We start from the raw sequence: 26,787 nt of genomic DNA, 5'->3' as shown, positions 1-26,787 counted from the left end.
GTTCTGAGGCCTGCCTGCGGGGAGGTGGTTCTGTGGTTGAGATAACATGGGCTGGAGCAGCTGGGCAGGGAGACAGCATGCCAAACAGTGGGCTGGGCTGTGTGCAGGACAGAGGGGCCCCAAAGGGCTTGGAGGTGGTGGGAAGGCATTAATAAACCCTGTACAGTGAAGGCTGTCTGCTGGACACCTGCCAACCCGGAGAGACTGACGGAGACTGTCGGACGCTGCATAACTGCTGTCTCACGAAGAACAGCATACCAGTGCTGGTGTCCCAAAAAGCTGTCTGCTCACTGTCACCCGAAGCTGCTAATGCCCAGGAACCAGCCCTCGCCACTCCAGCTTGTACCAGCTGGGTTTTCAGCCCAAACCACGGCAGATTTTTCTCTTCTAAGTGCTGGGTAGTTCAACTGACAAATCTTCATCACAAATCAGAAAATCAACTTTCCTTATCCCCGAGGGCAGCAGTTTCTGACTTCTTCTCCCATTAGGACAGTAGAAAGAAAACAAAACTGTGCTAGGGACAAGTAATTTCCACATCTGACAAGTCACTATTCATGCTAGCCACCCCAGTGTATGGGTAACAAGCAGATGCAGCACATTTGAAGACCAAGCAGCATGATGCTGGGACCCCAACAACCAGGTCACCACAGACAGAAGGTTTTGTTCTCAATTTTTTCAAAATAAACACTGAAGGCACCTTCTGGGCTGAACAAATATAGTGCCAGGAGATCAGAGTCTTAGAGCAGCCCAGGTTCAAATGATCACCTGGTCCAACCTTTTGTGAGATTGGGAACCTTAGGAAAGGTTATGCAGAACCCTGCCCAATTATACCTTGAAAACCTCCAGTGATAGGGCGTCCCCAGGGACTTGGGATATTGTGTCCCTGGGGAGGTTTTTCCAGTAAATTATTGCTTTTACTGTACAAGATGTTTTTCAGATATTGAGATCATCAGGAAAACACAGGACCCACTGGTGGCTAGGAAAGTTTTTCTCTGAAAACTAGGAAATGAAAGCACAGTGAGACCCTCAACTGATGGAGGAGACTAAGAGGAAACACAGACATTTGCTGTTTAAGAGAAGTTTTCCAGTGACCTCTGTACTTGCTTCTTGCTGGGATTTCTGGCAGCTTCAAAAAAACAAAACCAATCCTGACCTGCTGAACTCCCACCCCAGCAGGCCGTGCAGACCTTGAACTGTCAAGTGCCTTCCCCTGCTCTCGTCAGAGAGAGGACTTCACCAGCTCCTTGCCAGAGCCAGCACCACGACCAAGTGAGGAAACAGCGAGAAGGAAAGGAGGGGAGGGAAGAAGATGTGCACCACATGCAGCTTCCTGACTGGAGCCCAGCGGATGCGACCGGTGCGGTGGGAGCAGCAGGAATGCACAGCCAGCCAGGGGAGAGGGCAGCCATGACTGGCCTGAGCTCAGCAAACCACAAAAAAAAAAACCCTGGAAGGCTTTTGGAATAAAGGCCAGCTTCATTCCCAGGCACAAACAAGCGGCTGTTATGGAGTTGCCTTTTGTTACCGAGAGCCAGAGCACGACAGCCTCTCCTGGGAGGCAGCAGAGCAGGACTCTGCGCTGGAGTTTATTTAAAAACAAGCACAAACTATCTACTGCAACAATAGCATCTCGTACAAGGAATGCCAGTGGTGTTTCTCCACAAAAAATGCCGTGCTGAAGGCTGAGAAAGCAAAGGAAGGCAATCCAAGCGCCCAACCACACGCTTTGAGTGGTGTTTGTTTTCCCACACCCATCCTTCCCCTGAAGGAATGGGGCTGCTGGGGGGGTCTCCACTTTCAGCCTGGGTGCCAGGCAGCTGGGGGACTATTTCACAGCAATCACAGCACAGACTGGAACGACCAAGCCCTTTTCCCAGAAAGCAGCCTGACACATCTTAGCTTTCATTCCTGGCACACGGGGACGATGACGCCTAGTGTGGTTTTGGGCTCCATGTCTGTGAGCAAGGCACCTGTCATCCCCATCCTGAATGACACATTATCCTCCTCAAAGTCAGAGGAGACTCCTCACAAGCCTCCCCCTCCTCTGTGTAAACATCAGAGCCTGGTTAACCCCTAAAATCCTCTCCTGGGTGAGGAACTCCTCACTAAAATGGCATTTGCTCCTTCAGGGCTCCACCCGGACTGGCACAATTTGGCATGAGCAAGGCTCCATCTGCCTTTCACATGCCATTTCCCAGCTCATTTTTTTTGCAGCTTTCTCTGGGGTTTTACAACAAGCAGCGCTGTTTGCCATAAACAAAAATTAAAACGACAGAGGTATAAACTGCAGTCTGCAGTGCCTGCAGCCATGCTGCCCCCTCACACAGCAGCAGCGCATAACCCTGGGAACAGCTGGAGCTGCAGCAACAGGTACAGTGAGCAAATCATGTACAGGTGTTCATGGTACCAAGGCATCCTCAAGCAGCACTACGCTGTGATTTTTAACCCCATGGCGTGGTTCTCTGAAAAGGCAGCAGCAAAAAAGATTGCTACAACTGCCACACACCAAAGCAAGCTGTGGGCCTCAGGACCTATAACCCTGGAGCTGGAGAAGTCACAGGAGTGGTGCCAATACTGCCTGGAGTCCTCTACCTCCTTTTGAGACGGAGCCTTAGAGCAGAAAGCTTTAGGAGAGAGACCAACCACTGTTAGCTTCACCGCCTCATCTGAATTCAAAGCAGGAGCACAGGAACCATGACACGGTCTCCTCCCTCCAGAGCATCATGATCCAGACATGATGATCAGAAAAAGCAGCAGTAGTGAACCAAACACCACCCCTCTTTCCCCAATACAACTAGGGCATGTGCTGCTGTAGGCTGCAGAGATCCTGTAAAGCTTTAGGAAAGCCCCGAAACATCAGAGCCAGGAAACTGATAGTAATTGAGCACTACTCTTGGTTTGATGCAAGCTGGAAAGAGGAAAAAACAGCAGCCAAGAGGCCAGCTTAGCTCCTAGTTCAAGCAGATGATGCCTCCATGCAGGGCCCTTTACCTGCAAGCCAGATAGTTCTGGGAGCAGGGAAGGGAGCAAAAAAGGCAGTATTCAGTACTTGCTTTGGCACCAAAACAGCATAGCTGGTGCCTGCAGGGTTGTAAAACCCATGTCCTGCACCTGCTGAGAAATAAAGAAAACAAGAAGAAATAAACAGTCTTAAAAAAAAGGACACGATGAAAAAACAAATAAAAGAAGGAACAAGCACAGGAGCGTCCCTCTAAAACAAGCAGGGAGCAGGCCAGCCCTGGCTAGCTCTCCTCCCATGCCCCACCATGCCCATCAGAGATGCTGTGCAGCTCCAGGCATGGGCATTCCTGAACAGCACCCTACTTCTCCCCTCATTTCAATCCTCTCCCAGTATCCTTAACTCATTAGGCTAAATGGAAGCCCTCAGGTCACCATGGCAATATTTCCAAAAGACAAAAAAGAAATCAAACAAGAAATCCGCCCCCAGCATGACACCATGGCTCCTGGGAAGGCCAGGCAGCTCTCCAAGCTGTGCCTGCCCTCCCCATGGGATGTGCTTTAAAAAGGGGCTGAGAACAGACGAAGGAGAGAGGTTTGTTCTCTCAACAGGGGAGACTCGGCACATCCAAGAGTTTTGCAAGCCTCTGAGGAAGGGAGGGAGGCTTCAGTGCCACCCTGCTGCTGCTCCTGGCCTGGAGATGCTGAACTTCTCCAAGCTCATCACCACTGCTGCTGTAGGGAAGGGTGGGACCATCAGACAATGGCAGGGAGACTCCCTCCTACCCCACACCACACACTGTGGGAGAACACCCTTCCCAGCAGCCAAAGAAATGACTGTGATGTTCTTCCTGGCAGCTTGGGGGCAAGACACAGGCAGAGAGTGGAAAGTCCCTCCAGGGCAGGGCTGAGGTAGGAAAAAGATGTCTGTGTGAGCCAGCCAGCAAAGCAGGGTCTCCCAGGCATTTTTGTCCAGTTGCCTGGTGGAACTGGCCCAGCAGAGCTTTCTTCAGAGTGGGGTGAGAAAGAGGGGGGCTGGAAAAAGAGAGGGTTTGCTGGAAGATGACAAGTGGGAAGCCCCTCCACTCCTCTCCACCCCCTTTCCCAAGGAAAACATTGCTGCTCTGTAGCTGCTAATGATTTCCAGATGGAGCAACAGGGTCACAAAGCATGGAGAGCTCTCACGGGGAGATGAAAGCCTGGACATGCTGCCCTCATTTGCAAGAACAAGGCAAGAAGAAGCCACGAGCACCCCTCTGTCACAAAAACAAAGGGGTGGTGGGGAAAGCCCCAAAGAACGTCCTCCTGTGCACACACTTGTACCCAAATCCACTCCACACAGATGCTACAACCACATTTCTTCTCCTTTGCCTGCCCAAGAAACACTGGAAAGAGACTCAAGTTCTGTAAATTCAGCACACCTGCAAAAGCTGGGAGGAAGTCTGTGGCACATCTCCGGGATGGGAGGATGGATGGACAGTGGTGGCACAGCACAGGAGAGCCAGGCTGGAATATGCTGGCCCATCCTCTGCTGCCCCAGCCTGCAGCACTTCTGGGCATTTCTATGTGCCCTGGGATCTCACCCATGAAAAGAGCACAAATCCCACTGGAGGATTCCTTGTAGGTTTTGCATGCTTCCAAACACGGTGCAGGTTTTCTAAGGAAAACTGTCAAAGGTACAAGTTTAAACAGCTCTGAAGAGCAAGGAGCCACCTCTGGCACAGGTCCAGGGCAGCAAAGTCAATAGGAGGGGACAAAAGAAAACAACAACTACATTAGTTGTAGTTGGATAGATCTGAACCCAAAATAACTTGATGGTACCGATCTATTTTTAAAGACATAACCAGTTTTAGTCTGCAGAGTAAATGAAGCACAGGGGTTGGTCGTGACCAAGATAGAATGAATTACAATTAAATGGAAATGCAATGCAATAACATGTTGCTTTCTTAAGAGAAATTGACTTCTGCGATAAGAATACAAAAAAAACCCCTGTGCTGTCAGATACATGGTGTAAGCCAGAAAGTACTAAAAATGTGTTTTGCCTTAAAGCTACTATTTTAAAAATAATTCCAGTGTTATTGAAGAAGTTGATCTGATGGTGATTAGAAGAAAATATAGAACAAGCAAAACTCAGCTTTTATTTTTTTGTTTTTCCTTTAAGGGACTAGATAATTAAATTGTCCTTAACTGTAAGTAAGTTTATTTCCAAGACAGAAAAATGCATGTACTTCTATTTTTAAAAATCCACATATATCATTTTTTAAATAATCCATTTTGCTCGGTGTGGTTCAAGGCCAAAAGCAAACCTTGGTTTCCACTGCCAAGCACGCAAGCCTGGCCACAGCTCATGTGTCTGGTGGAAAATCTCTGACACAGGGAGCCTTGACCAAGTAGAGCACGAATGGGTGAGAGAAGAAACCAGTCCTGAACCATCTGTGTGCATCCACAGGGATCCCTGCAGCACCTCATGCCAAGACTGAAGGTGGTTTCTGACTTTATTACAGAACCTACAGACCAAAGGCTCTTCTCTTGCCCTTTCCCAACATGTCCAGCAAAAGATGTGCTGTTGAGTCTAACCCCCACGATGTATGGAAGTTGGTACCACCTCTAGAAGATCCCTAATATTTTTCAGAGGGATGGGAACAAGGATGGAAGTGGGAACAGAAACCAAAACCTTCTCATTGCTCATGGTAAGTCCACAGCCATTGTAGCACTGCTGTCCTCTAGACCCTTTGCAACACACTGGAGCTCTGCTGAGTCCCCTCTGCAATGAAAACCTCCCAGAAATCACTGCTTTTCATCCAAGGCAGTCCTGAAAAGGCTAACAGAGCTATATTAGCTAAAAAGGTTAATTAAATTATGGATAGAAGGAATAGTTCCTCCACAACCACCCAGCCAACACAAGTCTGTCTGGGTGCCAGGCTGGGATGTTCTGCACTGCTGGTCACATCTGGGACCCATGGCAAGAGTGGCCAAGGCATCCCCATGTGCTGTAAGGACAATGGGCAAACCTGGGGAAACTCAGAGAGATGTCCCCATCCTTCCTATGCACTGCCACTTAGCAGTCCCTCCTCTCTGCAAGGGTCAGATTTCCCTGAGACCAGCAAAACCTCATGACAGGACTTCCAAAATCCTGAAGACACCCATGAAAGCTTGTGAGCAGCTGCAGTTCAACTCAGATATGTACTCATTTGTAAGAAAGACTTCAAAGCCTCCCTGTGCTTTCTGGCCCATTTATTCTAGACCAGTCTGCGTGAAAAGCAGCTTGAACTTGTTTCCAGGGCAGAAATCATTATCCTGGATGTGTTTGTTCCAAGGAGGATGGTGAGACAGTCTGATTCACCTCTTGAGGAAGCCTGTGTTCCTGTTAGCTGATGTCCCTTCCACACCCCACAGCACTCGCAGGCACATTCACCACCTCAGTCCCAAACCATGGCTGCCCCCAGCTGTCCCCCACCTGCCTCCCTCAGGCTTTGCTGTCTGACTGGCTTGGGAGCTGGACAAACATTACCTAGGGAAAAAAAAAAATCAAAAAAACCCCTCCTGCCTTTCTGTCAGGAGAGTGACACCCAACAGGATCACAGGGAGAGCCAGCAGTGGCGGCAGCCTCCGTGGCCAAGTTCACCCCACTATCATATGCCTGTCCAAAACCTTACACTCCTCCCCTGTGCCACCATGCTCCAGGGGGGAGACACTGCCCAGCAGAGGATTCACTAACAAAACACACAAAACCTAGATAGGGGGAGAGCAAAGCCCTTCCACACCCCAAAAGCTGCGTGGAAAACCGCACCCCAGCTCAGGACGCTTTTGCACTCCTCATCGTGGCTGGCCCCGCTCCCAGGGCCGAGCTAATTAGAGCCACAGGTCATGTTGCCCTGCCACTTGCTGTGAGCAGCTGGAGGCAGATTTCCTATTTTGGATCTGGGAGGAGAGAGTGAAGCAGAGACCGTCCGGCCGCTGTGCTCCATTCCTTGCAGGCAGCTTGAGGGGAAGCACAGGAAGGGCAGCAGCAGGGACCAGCACTCAGGGATGCTCCCAGCACACAGGGCAGCCCAGCAAGGGGGAAGTGTGAAATCCTGAGGTGTGGATTTAAGGCAAACAAGAAAGAGCTGGGGTTTTTGTTCCTGCCCTCCTCAAAGCGTTTCATCCACAACAGCAATCTCCAGGCATCACACAACCAAATCTTTGAAGGATGGGGAACCTGCCTTTTTCCTTCCACTGTCATCCCACCAAGAAAGGGCAAAAGTAGCAAATCCAGGGTCACTTGCCTCATCAAGATCCCCAGATGCTCTTAAAACCAGAACACCACAGCACTAACTTATTGTGGAGAGATCAGAACTGTTCCAATTTGTACTGGTATGTGCAGAGAGAGACCAGCTCAGCCTTCTACGGGCTCTCATAACACTCTGAATCACAGTTTTGTTGTTTGTTTGCGTTTTTTCAATGGTACTTTATGTGTAGGACCAGTATCTGAGAAGTGATTAGCCAGCTGTTAGCAACTTATCCGTACCTCTAGCTATCCTGAATGATGTTTTTGGCCTTGTGACCAACATCTTCCCAGCCTCCAGGCAGACAAAGCATTCCAGACAGTGTTACCCAAGAGCAAGAGGGATTTTGGTTTCTGAACTTCAAATAAAGCAAATAAGTGCATATCAGACCACAAGCTAAGCTCAGATGAAGAACAAGTACTTTCCTTCATAGTTATGAAAGCATGGAACTAAGGTTCTCCAGCTATCCCCATCCCTGGTACTGCTTGGTCTTTATGGTGCTGCAGCAGTTAAAGCCTTTGCTGGAGCATTGGATCCAGAGCCAAAATGGAAGTGTCAAAAGCCAAGACTGCAACAAGTGGTTAAGGGATCAGATGGTTTGCACGTCGTGCTGAGGAAAAGCCCATGAACAAGGGCCCATTTAATAACCTCTCAAGGCAGCCCACAAGACAACTTGTGCATGCAGTGCCAAAGTGCTGGGGAGGAGGGGTAGCATTTGTGGGAAACCTCAGCCCACAGGAGCCCCTTCCCTGGGGCTGGAAAGGCGAGCAGGGGAACAGCTGCCTGTGCCCTGGGGACTGCTGTGATGGTCCAGTCTGGGAGCTGAGGGCAAGGACTGCTCCTCTCCTCCTGCTCCTGCCTCAAGTATCGTAACTGGTACTCTGTAACTTCGCTGTTCCCCACTGCTTCTTTCTCCCACTTCCCCGTTGCCCTCAAATCCAATATTTTTCCTCTCCCATAACACACAGACACCCTGGAGAAATAGCCTTTAACAAGCAGCTCCAGCTTTGGGATAGGGGAAAGGACCCAGACAGAAACCAGGAGACACAAATCCCTGCTTTCCTACTTCCCCTTCTCTCTCAGGACACACCCTATGATGGAAGTTTTCCTCCTTCGACAGTGTTTATTGCTTCCCCCTGTCCTGCAGCACCGCAGCAGAGCCTGGCTGGCCTTTAAAAGCCTCCTGACAAATCCCGGGGCCAGCGCCCTGTGCCAGACACCAAAAAGAGGTTTGCAAGGGAAAAAAAACAAAACAACAGAGCTCTGGAGGCCAAGCCCAATGAAGTTCCCGTTCCCAAGAGCAGGAACATTGTGTGCATGAGTATACTGCATGCCAGAGAAGAAAAAGGAGGGAGTATCAGTTGCAGGAGAGAGGAAAAGGTGGGGGGGAGCAGGGGTGCGGGAAGCAAAAAGAAATCCCAGCCTTCAGACTCCAGAGGTCTGGCTGGGAGAGGCAGCAACTGAAAGAAATGATCTGCTGTTATTACTGCATGGAAATTACAGCTGCCAGAAGGAATCCAGGCCAATCTGTTGCTGAATATAACTTTTAAAAGACAGCCAGCCTCAAATCATGGGCTGCTCGCGGGTGTTGGAAAGTCAGCGTGGTGGTGGGACCCACAGTCCTTCCCCAGTGCCTTCTAATCAGCAAAGGCTGAGGACAGAGACAAAATAAGGGTGGGAGAGTAGAAGATGCTCAACAGGCAGGAGGGAAGGACTCTGCCCCATGCTCCAGGTCCCTCAGGTTTGGGGAGAAAGTGTTAACTAGGGAGGTATCAGTTGTTAGCCCCCCAAAGGATGAGAGGTTTGGACTGGTTCCCTTGTGAGCTCCCTTTTCTGTTTTTAAAAGCGAGATCTACAAAGGGGAAATGCTGCAAATAGAGCTCTGGGTGAGAGGCAGGAGAAGAGAGACATCAAGGGAGAAAAACCCACAGCTATTTACAGCAGGAACATCTTCTGTAACCAGGGACAGACAGGGAGAGGGCTCAGCCATGCTGCTTTTCATAGGCAAGCAGGGAAATGCAAAGGAAAGCCCTTTCCAGAAAGTAATTTTATCTACAGGTGAGAACAGGACATGGGCTCAGAGATGTTGCCAGCCCCGTCAGCTTGTGCTCCAAGCCAGCTCCTGCCTGGCAGCCAGCCCCTCCTGCAAGCTTCTCCCCCTCGTCTGTGAGGGATCATTACAGAACAGGGGGAAAACGGGGTTTCAGCTTCCAGCACGCCAGCATGCTGTCAAATTAACAAAAATCATGCTAAGCTTAACTGCAGTGCACAGAGGCTCCACCTGCCCCTCCTGGAGAACATGAGTCACAGGCTCACCGAGCTTCGCTTTCTGCTGCCAGGCACTGTCGACTACTTTTACATCCCTTTGGACAGGAAACAAGACACACTTCCAAGAAGTCCCCCCTCTTCCCAAATGTGCTCTGGAGAAAACCCACTACACCGCAACACGTCTCCTTGCATTTGTAGCTGATGTGGATTTGGACTCTGTGCTTGGGCCACAGCCAGCATTGATCAAAGGCTCTGCCTGGCACAGCAGGGGATATTTTGGAGAGCCCAAGGGCAGCGGGAGGTACTTTTGTTGTGACCTCCTTGTCGCTCACCTGGAGCTCTCTGCCCTGCTTTTAGGTACGCTGCAGCCTGCCCTGGGCCACACCACCAGCACCCCACAGCTACTCACCAACATAGAAGGTGTTGGGGGCCGGCTTCTCCCCCAGCTGCAGGTACAGGAGATTTGTTGTCTGCGAGTCATGGCGGAGCCACAGGGCCACTCCCAGGATGATGCCTCCGGCCAGCTGGGGACAAAACAGAGGGAAGCAAGAGTTATCCACTGTTCCAGCCACATTGGGGCCAGGCTGGCAGTTTTCAACCAGGAGCAGAAAACTTGCTTTGCATCTTCCCACAAATACACAAGAGCATCCTCTCTAATCATCAGCCCTGCAACATGCTTTGTGCCCCACAAATCACGAGCCATATGATTTTCCCTGCTTTACAAGAAGCACTCTAGGGATGCGCAAAGCCCTTTCCGGTTCTTGCAGGAGATTTCTTTCCCAAGAGGTATTTCATCAGTGGAAGGCTCTGCCTTACCCAAGCAGGAGGAGATGTGTCACTAAGGTTTCTAGGAAGGGTTTTCAACAGAAGTTACAGAATCAGCACCAGTTACTCCCTTTTTCCAGCGGGCTGTTATCACCCCATTTCATTTCTCCGGAGGTACAAACAGAAAGTGGGAGAACTGTCCATTTTCCCCCTCTGCCCCCTTGCATGCACACTACTTTCCATCCAGGGTTACGATTCCAGTCGAACACACCCAGTGTTCCTCAGGCACAGAGCTTTCCTTAATGTCCTAATACAGGAAGCAGAGCAAGGTCTGGGGTCAGGCCAAAGCACCACCACACCACTTTTGGGGGCCTCCAGGCTGAGACTGCTGCCTTGCCCATGCTGTCAAACAGCAGAAGAGCAGTGCACCCACATGTGCACACCAACACACAGGGCTGACCAGGGCAAGCACAAAAACACACACCAGATGTGGGAGGAGACGTTCTGCACATGGGACATCAACTCAGCCACTGGGATACTTATGTACAAAGAATGGGAAGTTTTATGACTGACTTCCTCACAGTTTTCTCCTTCGGGGAGGGGCTGGGAATGGTCACAAAGATGGGAGCAGACACAGGGCACTCCAGCAGGGAAGGTGTCACTGAGAGGAACTCAAGGTCGAGAGAGCCTTTCCAGCAGGACTCACTGTGTCCTCATTGACATCCTCCTTCCATTTAAAAGTACAAGAGAGAGGGGGGAAAAAATATAAACATCTCGGGAAAAAAACCAAGCTCTTACAAATTCCAATATCACTGCTGTGAAATGCTGAAATCACCTGTTCAAATGCCAATTTCATTTTGAGTGTCCTAAATCCTTGAAGCCATTCATCTTAAGAAAGGGGAGAAAACTACCAGAGAGAATAGAAGTGGAAACATGCTTTTTCTAAAAGGTCAGCTACAGACATGATAGGCACCATGAGTCACATTAAAAAAAAAAAAAAATAATAAAAAAGAGCAAGGCTTTTTCAGTGAAAGTGCAGAGTGTCCAGTTGCGCAAACACAACAGGGAATACAGGACAACTGGGAGCTGCAAGACAAGCTGTCGATGGAAGCCTGGTTTTGCCCCTTGGGAGCTCAGCTGGTGGTTTCCCTCTTGCTTATTTCTACAAATCCCAGCCACAAGATTTTTCCAGGAGTGCCATCGAAACTGGGGCAAACCCACACTGCAGACTGCTCTTGGGTCTTTTTCATTATCAGAGGGAGAAAATCCCCACCAGCTCCTGGGGAGGAAGGGAAATCTCTGCTTTTCCCCAGTCTGCCACCAAAGTAATCGGCTTTTAACACTTCTCCCACAAGAACCAGTGCAACTTCCCTGCTGGCACAGTCCCTCATCCCTCCTGCACTGGGGCCAGCCTGAGGTTCTCCAAACACTGGCTATGGAGAAAAGTCACGAAAGCCAGTCTGTGCTCAAGTCCAGCTCCAAATAAGGCAGGTTGTGGCTTCGCACAAAGTTACCCAAATCCAGCCTGGCATAGCTTGTTCATTGTCTGAGGGCATAACAAAGTTTGTTTTTACTCTCAGGAGGAAAGAGTATGTCCCCAAATTAATCCATGCCACTCAAAGTAGAGCTCTCTTGGTAGCTGCTAGGAGAGAGGAGATCCCGAGGAAGGTTTGGATTTCTGTGCTGCTGGAAGAGGTAAAGAAAAAAGGCTGCAGCCTTTTTTGGTTTCCTCCCTGCAAGGACACATTGCTCTGCCCTGACACGCTGCCCTCTGCACTCAGCAGTGCCGCCCCAGCACAGCCTGCTACCCTTGCAGAAGCTGGGGTGACAGCAGCTCCTTTCCAACCAAATTTGCCTTAAAATGCCTGAAAGAACCAAAAGCAGGCTGCTAATGGTCCTCAAGACATTTTTTAATCATTTGGGAACACCAGCTAGAGGGATGAAGCCTCTTCTAATGCATCAAGCCCAGCCCGGCAGTGAGGTCTGCCTAAGACAGCCAGCTGAACCAACTCCAGATGTTCCTGGTTTCATCCTGAATGCACCCCAGGAACATCACACACCCCTCCCACACCGCCTGACTCCATTTGCATTTTTAGCAGAGCGTGGAAGACCTCTGAATGGAAGCTTTAATCCAATAGCAGCTGGATTTCTTAAGAGAAAATGACATTCACTTACTAATGGAAACAGCGTTTGGGCTACGATGAGTAACTTTTTCCATGAAAACCATACATCCTCCCACCACCAAGAAGCCCAAAACGGAATTAAGGCTCTTTCTTCCCAAAGCAAAGAAAACAAGAGGGAGAAAACATTGTCAGCCTGCCACAGTAACTCTGCCTTCCATTGTACCTTGCTTGGGATAATCTCATTTTTAATAGAACAACTTGTTCCAGATAAAAGCTTGATATTTTCTCCCCCTTCCATCCTACAACTGCTGTTTGCCAACACGAGAGCCTGAAGAGCTCCAGTCTCTGATGGCAGCATCACACTCATCTCTATGCACATCCTCATACATACCACTGCTTTCTTCTGCTGTGGATATCTGTAATCCCACAGGGGTTACCCCACTGATCTTTGTGTTCCCAGCTTGTGAGGCAGCAGCCCTGCAGAGGCTGGGGCCATCACTTGCGGTACAAGTGCTATACTTGAGTACAAGTGTATACTTGAGCGTCCAGCACAGCTCTCCACTCGCATTTTTGGGGACTGCAATAACCTAAAAGCTGCAACTTGAGCAGTGTGTCGGACTTTGACCTGCTTTCCAAAAGCCAACCTCCCCAGCCTGCTGTCCTGCTGCCAGCACCATGGAGCTCGTAGAGGGCACATCAGTGCCCCCAGGATGGGGCTGGCCCCAGAGCTCACGCCCTGAGCAGCTTCCCGGCACAGCAGAGGTGCTGCTGCAGGCTCCAGCGTTTCCTCTTTACCGCTATTTTCCAGCTCCCAGAGATTTATTGCTCCTTCCACAGACAGCTAGACTTTTCCAGCTGGATCCTGCCTGCCCAAGGCTTGCTTTTTCAGGAATGCTGCTCCTGGTTGACATAGTGGGGGAAAGTCCCCATCGAATGCTGCCTAGGGGAGGGAAGAGGCAGGCCCTGTGTCCCCAAAGGTGATGGGATGGTATCCCATGTGAGGAGGTATCACCAGATGAGCACCACGATGAAAGCAGGTGTGCAGTCCTGGTTTGCTGCCCAATCCATGGTGCACATGGTGAGGCTCCTTCCTGGACTGAGCCTCAGCAGTGGACATGCTGTTCACCCTAAAATTTCCAGATCTGGCTGTGGGGCAAGGGAACAAGTCCATTTTTCACAGCTTAGTCACTCCTCTCCACAAAAAGTTCTTATGAATTAGGGGTGCAAGGAACGACCCTGTTCCCCTTTTAATGTGGTGCACCCCACTTCTGAGCTGCCCCTATCTTAACCTGTTGCTCCCTACAACTCTCATATGCCAGGATGTGCATCACCTCCCCGGTCCCTTCCGCTGCCCCCAGCCTTTTTCCTCCTGCTCCCTTCTCTCCACCCTTCTCTGAAACAGATTTCCTGGAAGGGAGGAGGAGAAGAAAGTTCTGGCTATGGGGCCAGGCATGCCAAAGCAAAGCAGACAGACATCCTGTGGCTCAAGGCAGCCAAGGAAGGAAGTGGAGGTGCCAGCAGCTCCACGATGCTGTATTTTAGCAGTGCCACTTCCCACAGCCACAGCTGGTCCTGCCTCCAGGTTGTGCTTCGCAACCTGTGAGAGCCCAAGGGCTGGGAGAGGCTCTTGGCTTGCTGGAAAAATGCTGCAGGCAGAGCTCACGCCATGATGCCTGGGAAATACCACAGTTACTAACAAGAAGCAGGATGCTGCCAAGAAAGCTTAATGAACTTTAGCTGGTTTATGATTAAAGAGGAGGACTGGAGATTTTTAACAGGTTCCCGTGCTGCAGAGGTTTGCAATTTCCCTCACACCACCTGGAAGCAGAGCCCTTCGTGAGGGCAGCATCCAGACCCCAAGGAGCCCAGCCAGGGCTCCCCATGGCTCCTCTCCAACATGCCCTGCAAAGCAGCAACAGTGAATCCTCCTCCTTTCAGGTGTGGGGGACCAGGATGCAGAAAAGCAGAGTGGCTTGCCAAGGCTGAAATATCTTCCCATGCAAGAAGCCTCTCATACGGCTATTTGGGGTTGAATGCTTTGCTCCCAGGTAATTTGTGGGTCTCTGGGGGAAGCAGCAGGAGTGGAGAAATAGCAAGGAGATACAGACTCCTAACTTGATGGGAACTACCTTTGGAAGGGCAGTATAAGCCCTTGCAAGACCTGTGCTAGCACATTACAGGTCCTGCACTACTGGCCTGAGGACTGGGGCAGGCAAGAGAGGGACACATGGAATGTGCCCAGGTGGCACCACACCTTCCCACAGCCTGCATCTTGCCTCCTGGAAAGCAGATGAATTTATTTTCTACTGCAACAGCTGCACCTCATGGAACTGCTGAAAGGGCATGGGGTACAGCAAAGGGCTGACAGCTGAATGGTGGCCCAGGAACCTGGGAACTTGGGTTCAGTGCTGAGACCATCTCCACATTACAATGCCAAGGCTTCACACCAAAAAGTCGCCGGAAATTTTAAAGTGAGATGAGCTAGAGATCACTGCTGTGCTGCACGTTGGGGTGGATGGACTGTGGGATGCTCTGGAGCCCATTTGGGAGGGTGTAAGCAGGCAAAGGGACTTCAGTAAGACACAGAGCCGCAGTTTGACAGGCACACAACACAAAAGGTTATCTTGGCACAGGCACTCATAGGCAGGAGCGGCAGATAGGACTCTGTGACAGCACAGAGCCTTCCACAGCCATGGTGCTGCATGGCCGCTGAAGGTCAGGCTGAAAGTTTGCAGGTAAGGCCTGCCCAGGAATTGCAGGAAAGGCATTAGGGAAGAGCACCATGGCCTGCAGGCAGCAGGAGGAGAGCAGCCTGCAGCCCTGCTCTGCTCCCAGCAGCACACCTTCCAGCAGCGGCTATTAATAGAGCTGCCAGCCAGAGCGAAATTCTCCACTGGTGCCTATAGTTACCAGCCCTACAACACTGCAGAGCTTTTCAAAACAAGCTCCAGAGGAACACTCCCGGAGGAGCAGCATGCCAGAGGCCAAATAAAGCTTGATGGATGGGAGGAGAATGGAAATCCAGCACCAAAATCCAGCAGCAGGGTCCTACGATGCATGGTGCTCACAGATCGCTCCCAGCCTGATCCCTGCTGCAGACAGAAGTAGCACTTCCCAGGCTTTAACTGCTCTCAGCAGAGAGGAAAACAATTTGAGATATTGCTTTAAAATTAATTTGGCCCCATACATAAGCATTTAACTACAACAGTGATACGACTGCTTTCCCTTCTTAATACTACAGTGAAAGGCACTTCTACAGTGCAGGATCAAAGTGTTTCTCACTGTTAATGCTCTTGCAGAAGATAAGCATTACAGCAGCTGATAGGAGAATAATGTGAGGAAAACAGAGCAATCCCCATTCCAGCCAGCAGCTCCCTCCTTTCAGCTGCAGCCCAGCCCATTTTCTGCAATCGGGTACCCCCATAGGGCAGGGTGCACTCGTCTCTTAAAAAAACCTTCTGCACTCAGAGGCTTCAGAAGAGGTTTTGTAGGTGATGGAAGGACTGTGTTCACTTGGCAGAGCACCCTAAAACATCCCAGAGAGACATCAGCAACAAAACTTGAGTGTAGGTACTGAGCCTACGAAGCAAACCTCTCTCTTGCCCTTCAAAGACAGGTATTAAGTAGCTGCAGGTTCAAACACACACAGACATATGCTTGCTTGTGCATTGTCCCAGGATACCAAACAAAATCTGTGAAAGAGGATGCTGGGCCAGCATGAGGTCCTTGCTGCTTGCCAGGCTCTCTGCAATTCCCAGGCAGACCAGCAGCCCAAGTAGCCAGGCACTACCACCAGTGGCACTGGAGCAGAGCTCAGCCCACACCTGCACCCAGAAGAAGATGCAAACTACTTTGATAGTCCTCAGCTATTTCAAACCCGTGTTTCAGAGCTACAGAACCATGAGATCTTCCACTCTTTGTTTAAAGCTGTGAGCAGTGGTACACAGCCACCCTCCTCACCACAAAGGGAGGGTCCTGTGCCACTCAGCAGAAGTGTTACCATGGGACAACTGGCTCAGAGAACTGCCACCTGCCCACACTGTCACCTCTCATCACAAGGCAGGCTTTGCAGACTCAGGGTGCAGTTATCAGATCTTGCGGTGAAGAAAACATATTGCTGCTCAATCACCCTTGTCGAGACAGAGTCTCACTTCCACCTTCCCTCTGCTCTTGCCCTTCCTTCCCTTTGCACCCAGGCTGTATGACATCCCCTCAACACACAGAAGAGTCAGACAGTGGCTGGAAAATGGCATTGAGAGCAAGCTCTTCCTTTTAATTAGACACCTCTCTGGTAGGGCAGCCAGTGGTGCTCTGGACCTGGAAGGCTGCCATGGTCTGTATTAGCTAATAAGCTTGAGCAATCCTTCTCCAAGCAAGTCAATTCCTCCTTGGTTATGTTTAATTATATTTTAAAATAGCTCTCTGGCTTCCTTTGGCCTCCCCAGGGACTCTTTGCAGTGGTGGTCAGTTCAGCCCCATGTACTGAGCACTGCTCTCGGGTTTGGATAATTCAGGAGGGCAGTCAAAGTCCAGCCCTATTCTAGGGATGGGATGGAGAAGCAGCTCCACCTGCCAGATGCCCAGCCCTGCTCAGGCTGCCCATCACACCAGCCAAACTGCCCAGTAACAGCAGCTACTGCTCCCTGTCACAGGGCACAGTGTCCACTCACCACCAGCCACCCCACGGCTTCAGGACCACTTGGCAGCACAGAAAAGCTTTCCAGCCCCATGTTTTGCTAACCAGGTGAAGCCCCCAGGTGCTTCCACCACTTCAGCAGGTGGGTGCCACTATGGGGACCCTCTTTCCTGGGTTTGTACATGTGATCCATGCAGCTGCCTCAAGAGCCACCTCGGACCAAGCACGATCTTGGCATCTTCTTCTCAAGAATGCATGCACAAAGGAAAAGCAGTTGCAAAAAACCCAAATAAAATTGAAACATCTCAGGTAAAATGAACGAGGAGCTGGCAGCAGGGTCACGATTTCGTTTTGCTTTTTCAACACAGCAGCTTTGTGAAATTCCCCTGCACTGCCAGGGGAGGGCAGGGGGAGGAAGCCAGAGGGGTGTCAGTTTATTTACACTCCAGCAGGATAGCAGGGCTACATAAAAAAGTTATCAAAGTAACTAAGGCTGAGAATTGCTTCCTTCTTCCTCTCTTGCACTAGAACAAGCTCCTGTGCGGCTCAGCATGGTGCCTGCCAAACTTTGGGCTCTGCCTCTGGCTTGTTTTCACCAGCAGCACCCAGTGTCAGCTGTACACCAGGCAAATCATAAGCAAATAAGCACGGGGAGCCCTTCAGGCCTTGAATAATAACCAGCTGGCAGGACTAAAGGGCTGCAGGTGCCCTGTCTCACACCTCCCTGTGGTTAGAGGTGGTTTCCCAACACAGCCAGGATGCCCAGCACCACATTCTGTCCTTAAATGTCACTCCAGAAAAGAACCCTCGCACTTTCCTGTTAACCACAGGGGGTGGGTGCCAGGTTGGCAGCTAACCTGCCTTCGTGGTAAACCTAAAATTCCCTTCAACTACTAGCTTAAAAAACAACACAGAAGGCCTTGAAAACTCCAAGATCCGGCATTCAACCACCATTCAGCTGGCCAGCCTCACAGAAAGCATTGTTAATTTAATGAAGTCCAGGCTCCCAGTCTGCACAGGAGATAGGGCAACGGGACCAGCAAGTCTGGGAGCTGTTTTGGGGAGCCAGTGGGTCCCAGCTCACAGGCACCCTCCTGGGAGGAACTGAAGCATCTACCCCCACTCACAAGGAGCACCCTCCAAAAGGGTAGGGCACAGAAGTCCCAATGGGGAAATTATACAGCTTGGCAATTTCTCTTGGAAGCAAAATGCCCACTTATAATCAATCAGCTCTTATGCAAGACTTGGAGGTGAACAACTGATCTTGCTGAGAAGTGGTGGCTGTGCAGAGCCCCCAGCATCCTTCCTGCCACCCAGGAGACCCTTCCTCCCTCGCAAGCACAGCCGGCAGCTGCTTCGACAAGAATGGCAGGAAATCAGGACCAGAAGGCAAGAAAAAACCCTGGGATAAGCAGGATAGCTCGGAAGGAACAACACTTCACAGACAACCGTACCCGCCTCCATCCGGCCATTTTAAGGGTAGAGGAAAAGGTTAAAAAAGAACAAGCCAGAACTGTCCCTCATTCACGCAGCTGGCGACACATCAGCTATCAATTACCGCCGTTATCAGAGCTTGTCATCTCCCCTCTGGTCAGTGTTATACCCAGAAACACGGCCTGAAGTGAGTTAAGTCCTACAGCTCCCAAGGATGGGGACCCCCCTCAAAGAGCTTCCCCAGGGAAGAGCCAGCAGGCAGAGGCTCCAGCCAGGCACTGCAACTCCAAGTGCCAAAGCAGGGCTTGCTCTGCAAACATCGGTCCCCTTCCCACTTCTCCAGCCCCATTGCTGTAAGCAAGCGCTGAGAAAAAACAAAAATCCCAAAAGCAGGATGTCAGACAAGGGGTATTGGACAAGGGGCATCCAAGCCTGGCAGGGTGGGGCTGGACTCACTTCCAAGAGAAAAAAGCGTTCTGTGGAATGGAAGCCGGAGTGTTTAGAACACGAAGGCAGCAGCCTGCTGGGGCACATCTCGTTGGCCCCAAGGAGCAGGGAGAGAGGGACTCCTGCCAGCCAGCCCCGCGCTGCCGGAGGCTGCTTCTAACCGGGACAAGCCTGGTCTGCAGGGAAACCCGCTTTTCGCTAAATTACCCGCACGTCTGGGTGGATTATTTAATGAGAAACTTTCCCGGGAAGGGCGCATCCTGGAATAGCCGGGGTGCGGCGGGGGCAGCGCGTCCCGAATGTGCCGCCTCAGCCGCCCCCCGTGTGTGCCCAACACTGCGGCAGGGCCGGCCCTTCGCTCCCTCCCTCCCCTCCTTCCCTCCGCCTGCCAGCATCCCTGCATCCCTCCCTCCTTCCCTGCCCTCCCAGACCCACAGCAAAGGGGTGCGGGAGCCCCCCCACCCCGGCTCTGCCCTTTCCGCTCCGAAATGCGCCCGTCAACATCTGGATGCGAGCATTTAAAGCTCTTCTCCACCCTCAAACCATCCTACGGTTCTACCTCCCCCTCCGCGGATCTGTCTGAAAAACAGGCATAAATAGATGCACACGTACAATTACATACACATGTGTGCATTAGAATGGAAAAGCAAAGCGTAATCAGCCCCTCCGCCCTCCAAAAAAACAAAAAAATAGAAAAAGAAGCAGCTCCTAAGGCACATCCCAGACAGCAAGACTCGGTGCTGGGGGGCAAGAAGGAATCAAACCCAGGCGCAGGCAGACGAGCTATATTACAACCCCCTAATTTATTTCTATTAAAGGCCGGGGGGCTCAGGGCCCGCTCCCCGCCGCCCCTGTGCTCACCCAGAAGATGAAGTTGAAGACGAAAAGGAGGTATTTGATGCACTTGGTGCAGCCTTCCACTCCCATGGCGACGGCTTTCCCAAATCTGTGCTGCCTGGCAAGCGAGGGGCGGTGGACGCTGAAAACCTTCCCCCGGAAACGCCTCCGGGACACGCCCCGGGACACGCCCCGGGACACGCCCTGGACACGCCCCAGGAGCGGGGGCTGGCCCGTGTACCCCCCCAGCCTTCCTGAAACTGGGGGTCGCCTGCTCTTCCCCCTTTTTTTCTGCTTTTTTCCTTTTTCTTCCCCAGTTCTCCCATTTCCTGTTTTTTCCTAGCTCCTTTTCCTTTTCCCCCCCTTTTTCTGTCATCCTCCTTTTTTATTTTTCTCTTTTCTTCTTCTTTTGAATTTTCTCTTCTCTCCTTTCCCCCTATATAATCCTTCCCTTCCCTTCCCTTCCCTTCCCTTCCCTTCCCTTCCCTTCCCTTCCCTTCCCTTCCCTTCCCTTCTATTTTTCCTTTCTTCCCTTTTTCCCTTCTTCCTTTCATCTTCACTCATTTTTTCCTCATCTCTTCCCTCCATTTTTCTTTTCCCCCCATTTTTTGTATGTGCTCTTATTTCTTTCTTTCTTTTCCCCTTCTTCTCCCCCTCTGGGAGCAGCTCAAAACAAAGTTTCCTACATAGAACTAGGAGCCACGGGGGCAGGTGTTGGGGGGCTGTAGAAACACTGTCTCCCAAACCTGACCACCATCCTTTAAAACTCACTGCCACCTCCTAAACATCACCAGGCAGCCTGGGGTGCAGGCAGAAACCTCTATGAGCAGGCTGCAGGAGGTTTTGTATTTCTATACAGAAAATTTGAGGGTGCATTCATGAGGGGGTCCCCCCTCGCCATCCTAAAAAAAGAGCACAGGACTTTTGCATTAAAACTATCAGTTTGAAATTCAGAGAAGCGTTTCGTCAGTTCCCCTTCTCATTTTATCTCTAAATCTGCTCTAAAACTGCTGAACAGTTTTTGTGCTTGTGGCTTTGGTACTGCAAGCAATGGCATCAAGCTCAGTAGAACCGCTCAGGATGTTTTCCTTGGTTACTGGGTAACAAGAGCATCAGGGAGCTTCAGGGCTGCCCACCAAAGAGATTCTCCCCTTTTTCCAAATTTCTTTTTTTCTTTTTCCTTCCCTACTTTTCCTGTTTCCTTCCCCCACCCCTCCCAACTGCTCTTCTTTTTTCCTTCCCTTTTCCCCCAAAAAAAGTTTAAAAAAGGTGACACATATCAACAGGTTTGGGAATTTTAATTAATCTCCCCTTCCCTCTCAAAGCTACGCAGTAGAAGCACGATGAAATTTCCCAAGCTTTTGGCTGAGACCCACCTTGGCCCACTCACTCTTCCTTAGAAATATAAATTGCTCTCACCCTATGTCATGCTTCCAGGAAGCTCATTCACTTCTCCAGGGTAGTAAGTCACACCACCAGAGCATAGGAGGATGCCTGGAAAAGGCATCAGTGAGCAGGTCCAGGCAAGGTCAGCACCTCACCGAGCTAAATATGAACCTGGCACCTGCCCGCAGCGTCATATGTGGAAACCTGCCCTCTTCCTGCCAGGGCACTTCCCCGCAGTGAAGGACCTCGGGGAGCAGCTTCTGAGCCAAGTATTTTCACACTCTGATAGAGTCTTCCCAGCCGTGCATCCCATGGCCAGGAATGAGCTTAGCTATCACACATTTCCTACACATGTATGTTGAAATCAAGTCAGCTCCTTCCAAAATCATCCCATTGCCCTCAGGGATGAGTAGGTCCAGGGCTTTGTCATGTTCATCAAAACTTTCTGTGCCCCTCAGTAACAGCCCACGCACTCCATGGCAGCAGGGACCAGGAATGAATAGAAGTTGGCCCCGTTCCCTAATTACTTATGCTGAGTATGTCCCCATTGTGGGCTTGCCATGGATTCATAACCCCTTTGTCTCTAAGCCACATTCACTCATCCAGACTTACCAACAAAGCCGGAGGTTCACCAGGCTATTTATGCATGTAACTGCTGTCCTGAATTATCAGCATGACCCATCTGGTTACGGCAATAGCTGTAATCCTGTGTGGCTCCTGCTCATCCATCCAAATGATAACGGCAGGATCCCAAAGCTGCTCGTTTGCCACATCACAGCATCCCACAATATCTTCTTTTCTGCACCTCTGTCCTTCACAGCTATAAACAGTAAAACACATCCTCCCCACAAAACATAAAAAGAAAAAAAAAAAAAAGAAGAAAAGAAAAGAAAAGAAAAGAAAAGAAAAGAAAAGAAAAGAAAAGAAAAGAAAAGAAAAGAAAAGAAAAGAAAAGAAAAGAAAAGAAAAGAAAAGAGGAGACTATATGAACCAAGAAGCCTCTTGTACACTTCAGTAGCTGTTCCCAGAAAAACCCTCAGAGATGCTGCTTGCAGAGTCTGCGAGGGGGAGAGGAAGGAACCAGCAGCAGTAAGGCCTTCAGCAGCAGCAGCCCCACCACCTGTGAGGGAAAATGACTCTTAAATCAACTTTTGTGCACTGGAGGGCAGGCAACCCCAGCTGCCATCACTGCCACAAGGTCAGCATTGAAACTGCTTCCAGGGAGCTTAAGGTTTGTGTGTTGTTTTCATCCCTCACACTGGGGCTTTTCTTTTCTTGTTTTCTGGCCTTTTTTCTCCTATGCTGAGAAGTGAAGGAAAATGGAAAGCAAGATATAAACTTTTTTGTATTCTTCAAAAATTGTATTAGGCAACAACTTGGTTTGGAGCCAACACAGTCCTGCTGCTGGGACCTTCCTTAAGGTTCTGTTGGAGCACATGCTGCTCAGGGATAGCTGTGGCCCTGGCAGGGGCAGCAGGGGCACAGTCCCATCACCTCCTACATCAAGAAGCTCCTAGTTACAGCCTAAAGCCTAGTGGGTTTAAACAGGCCATGCCAACAAAGTCCTCTCCAAGAGCTGGAAGTGGAAAAGTATTTTCAAGCTTTGTCTTTTCTTATTGTTGTTATTTTAAGCAGCTCAGCTGGGTATATTTGAAAACTCTGGCCTTTAGGTACAGGAAGAAAAATGCCATCACCATAGCACAGTGACAAGATAACAGAGACTGTTTCTCAGGACTGTGTGTGATTTCAGGTGCTGATACATTTCTCATGTTTCATACTCATTTCTCACACTGCATTATTTGCTGTACAGCCCATAAAGTACCAGAACTACCTTCTCAAGGCTCTCAGTGGTTTCAGCAGCTCTTTATAAATAAGTAAAGCTAATTTGCAAAAATTCAGTTTGTGTCTGGGTGTCACATGCCAGTACTGAGTGTGAGTGCTATGAATAGGGCTGATGACTTCCCTCTTCAGGAGAAAAAGCTGGTTCGAGTGCTCAGGGCATGCAGTCATTCATAGAGCCAGCTGCAGGGCTGTGAGGAAGCTACCTACCTCCCTCAGGCCTTTCATCCTTGAAAGAAAAAAAATAAACTCTAAAAATGTTTTTTTTTTAAATCCTCCAAACCCCAAATTGAAAAAACAAACCCATCCCCAAGCAGCTATTTGGTGTGCTTCAGCAATTGGGTTTGCAGGCAGAGTGAAGCAGCTGAGAGCGGAGGTGCTTGTGCTGTTTGTTTGTGTCTGTTTGGCTTGGGTTGTTGGGGTTTTTGTGAACCAGTGTCATGCCTGTGGGTTTTGGCATCTCTGGGTATGACTCACCAGGGTCCGTTAGAGCAGATGTTGCCTCTCAGCCCGAGTTTAGCAGAACATCCCTTACCAGCAGGACCCAGCAAACCCAAGCCCTGGGACTCGGAGATTGATTATCCCAGAGAGACACCCACCTGCCTTCCAGCAGCTTCCCCTTACATCCCCTTTTGTTTTATAAAAAGTGAGGAAGGAGCGTGAGGGGAGAGGGCAGACACAGATCCTCCTTTACACGGGCCTGAAGAGCTGGCAACCAGGACATGAACTGATTATCATCAAGACAGGATCTAAACACCTACTGGCCAGGGTCTCCAGGAGATTTGGGAGAGCAGATGGGAATCCCTTATCCACTGGGGACCACAGGAGGGCTGCTGATGTCATACTCTGGCTGCATGCTTTGGGCTTGCACAGCCATCCCCCTGCCCTCCTCAGTCAGCTCAAAACTGACAGATAAACCATGGAGAAAAAATCCACTGCATCTTGCTGGTGAGGTCCTAGTTAGCTTTTAACCACTATTTCTTATTTTTACTGAAAAATACAACACAAATAGCCTGAATTTCCAATTTACCTCTGGTGGTAAAAAAATCCCCAAACAACAGCAGCATCACCAAAGATCTTTAAATGGGACATTTTGAAGATGCACGATAAGAAACTCAGAAATTTCTTCTGTGGGAGGCTAATAGTTCCAGAGCACACGGGGTAATTCCTTGGCAGCCAATGCCCCACAGTGCTGTTTTTCAAGGAAGAGACCTGAGCAAGGGCAAACTGCAGTGTATGTACTAGCCTCTGGAGCTCCATCACCTCAGGAGAGACCCATCTACACCCATAGGGAGCCAGCCAATGCCTTCATTTGGAGAAAAAAAAACCCCAAACAATATGAGGAATCTAATCCCATGTCTAAGAGGATATTTTCAGATAACCTTTCTGTGCCCCAGCAGGAGTGGATGGTGTCCGCTTATCCAAAAATCCCTGTGCCCATCTCTGCAAGGTGAGTTGAAGCACTGTGACAGTTTGGGGGGGTTGCACTTGCCTTACAGCCTCAGGGGAGAGGGATGCAGCAAGCAGAGACCTGTAGCTGAGCCTGAAGTTTCTGTTTCTAATAAACTCAACAAATGGTTCCCATCTGCTGGCCTGTCTCTCTACCATCTTTAAATATTTATATCAAAGTATCTATGGTGATAGGTCAGGTTATATAAGTGGGGGGAAGGACAGCATCAGCTCCTGCTGGAGCTCCAGCTGAGGGAGTGAAAACCCAAGCAGACACTCTCTCTTCTCAGCTCATGAGCTCAGAAAGTGAACATTAATTTTTCTCAGAGAATCAGAGAATGCTGAGCCACAGCTGGGCTGAGCTGTGCTTTGGGAGGTGCCATGTGGGAGAGCAAGAGCCCAGCCCATCGATGCAGAGAGCTCTTATTGTATAATCAATGTATAATTCATTAGTAGGTGAATAAAGACTGGAATAGTTTATTGCTGATGTAACAGGGCTAAAAAGAAACCAAGCACGTACATGAGCAAGCTGCTGCACACAGGGGTTGAGCAATATCACTTAGTGATGCTGGGGGGAGACAGGGGGAATTCTGTCTTGAGATAATATAAACAACCCAGCTAGCTGACTGCCAGTGACTCCAGGGTGAGCAATGCAGGGATATGCATCTTCCTGGCAAGAAATGCTGGGAAGGACCTTTCTTCTTTGCTTGCTGGAGTCTAAGGGAATAGCAACTAGAAGACAGCAGAGCTTTAGCTGTTGGTGGGCACCTCCAGGCCCACCTGAACTCACTTCTCCCAAATGTGCCACTTCCTTGCCAGCTGAACAACCACCACATACATCCCCTCCAGAGGAAGATGTGGAATTTTTCCCCTTGACCCTCCTGGCAGGGGTAGATATGCAGTTTGCCTCCAGGTGTAAATCTGTTTGAGGGACTCCCAAATGCCAGGTGATGAAGGCAGCAGTAGTTTTGTGCTGGGGGTGAGAGGGATGGCATGGTGGGGAGTGGAGTGGGTTCAGCAGCAGGCCTGCAGTGAGTCACGGGTTTGACAGCTCTGGCCAAAAGCTGCAAAACACACACAGCCTGTGTTTTTCCAAAACAGCATCTGAGACTTCTCCAGAGCTCTCCCTCTTCACTCCCAGGCTCTGCCCCACTGTCCCACACATTGCTACATCTCTCAGTGCACAAGTTTGATTCTTGCTGCCAGTTGCTCATTCTCCCAGAAGAGGAACTACACAATTAAGAAATACGTCGCTTTTCTGCATTTTACTAACAGAGAACTGCAATGACACTTCATGTGAAAGCTGCAGGATGTGTGTGATCTAACTGTGTATTCACAGCAGCTTCTGACCTCATCTGCTTTCAGCTGTGCTGGCCAAGATCTGTGTGGGGCATCTTCCACCTCTGGCTACATTTCTAGTGGAGAATTATAGCCAGCTGCTTTTCCAAATACATTACATCTGCACCTGGTTAGAAAAACGTGTGTCTATCAACTATGACTTCCAAAAATGTTTTGTGTGTCTGCAGCTTATAAACAGAGCTTTACCTTGGCAGGAGCTGGCTTCCTGACACTCCAGCACTGCAAGGGTCCACCCAGATTTGCCAGCTTCCAAGGCTTTGGAAGGGCTCACTCAGCAGTGTCTTCTCTAGGAGCATGCTGCAGGCATCAATCCCAGCTGCATAGTGAAGGGGTTGCTGCACGAGGAAATCGTATTTCAAGGACAGTAGGAACTTGCAAACACAAGGTCAAAACGGCAGGAAATAGCAAACCAGTTTGGAGTCAAGACAGCACACCACAAGGCTGAAAGATTCTCACTCTCCTCACCACTAAATCACTGTATTATTTAACGTATGCTTTCCACAAGTGTCATCTAAGTGTCATCCACTGCCATCAGAGCAGGTGCTGGGAAAGCTCCTCTGGCTCATAAGCAAGCTGTGGTGAGTCCAGCCATGAGCATTTGGTGAGCCCCATACAGGGTCTCTATGGAATTTAGTGGCCCTGTTAGCAGAGCAGTGCCTGAGCAGTGAAAGGCGGAGAGCAGCACAAAAGGTGCTTGCTGTTGCCATGGGCTGATGCTCCTCAGCCCCATAGGCTTATAGGTAGCCCAAAGGTGGCCACACAGTCCAGAGCAACTTGGCCGTATGCTGGTCACTCTTCCTGTGTCCTCAGACAGAGCTGGGCAGTTGTCAAAAGTAAGATGAAAAAGATAACTCATGAGAAGAAGCTAACACATGCTCAGAGAGAGGCAGACTGCAAGTGCCCAGATGACCTTAGTGGAAATAACTGATAATTGCTGCAACTTAATTGACAAGTAGCTGGAGCCAATTCACAACTAAATATTTAACTTTGCACCTTTGGTCTGAAAATTCTTTTTTTC

General features: G+C 50.0%; 1 protein-coding gene across 1 annotated transcript in view; it reads right to left on the bottom strand.

Moving 5' to 3' along the window:
* CD81 (CD81 molecule) overlaps positions 1-19,902 on the bottom strand; it is a 34,170-nt gene extending 14,268 nt beyond the window's left edge. Inside the window, exons 1-2 of the mRNA XM_033062870.2 lie at positions 19,761-19,902; positions 9,904-10,018 (exon numbers count right to left, since the gene is read on the bottom strand). Of these exons, the coding sequence (XP_032918761.1) occupies positions 9,904-10,018; positions 19,761-19,826 (181 nt within the window). The 5' untranslated portion in view covers positions 19,827-19,902. The remainder of the gene's footprint in view (positions 1-9,903; positions 10,019-19,760) is intronic.
* Between the last annotated feature and the right edge of the window lie 6,885 nt (positions 19,903-26,787).

The sequence above is a fragment of the Catharus ustulatus genome, chromosome 6 (assembly GCF_009819885.2).
Source record: "Catharus ustulatus isolate bCatUst1 chromosome 6, bCatUst1.pri.v2, whole genome shotgun sequence".
NCBI lineage: Eukaryota > Metazoa > Chordata > Aves > Passeriformes > Turdidae > Catharus > Catharus ustulatus.
Note: the sequence above shows the minus strand (reverse complement) of the source record. Positions and strands in the feature narration are given on the sequence as shown.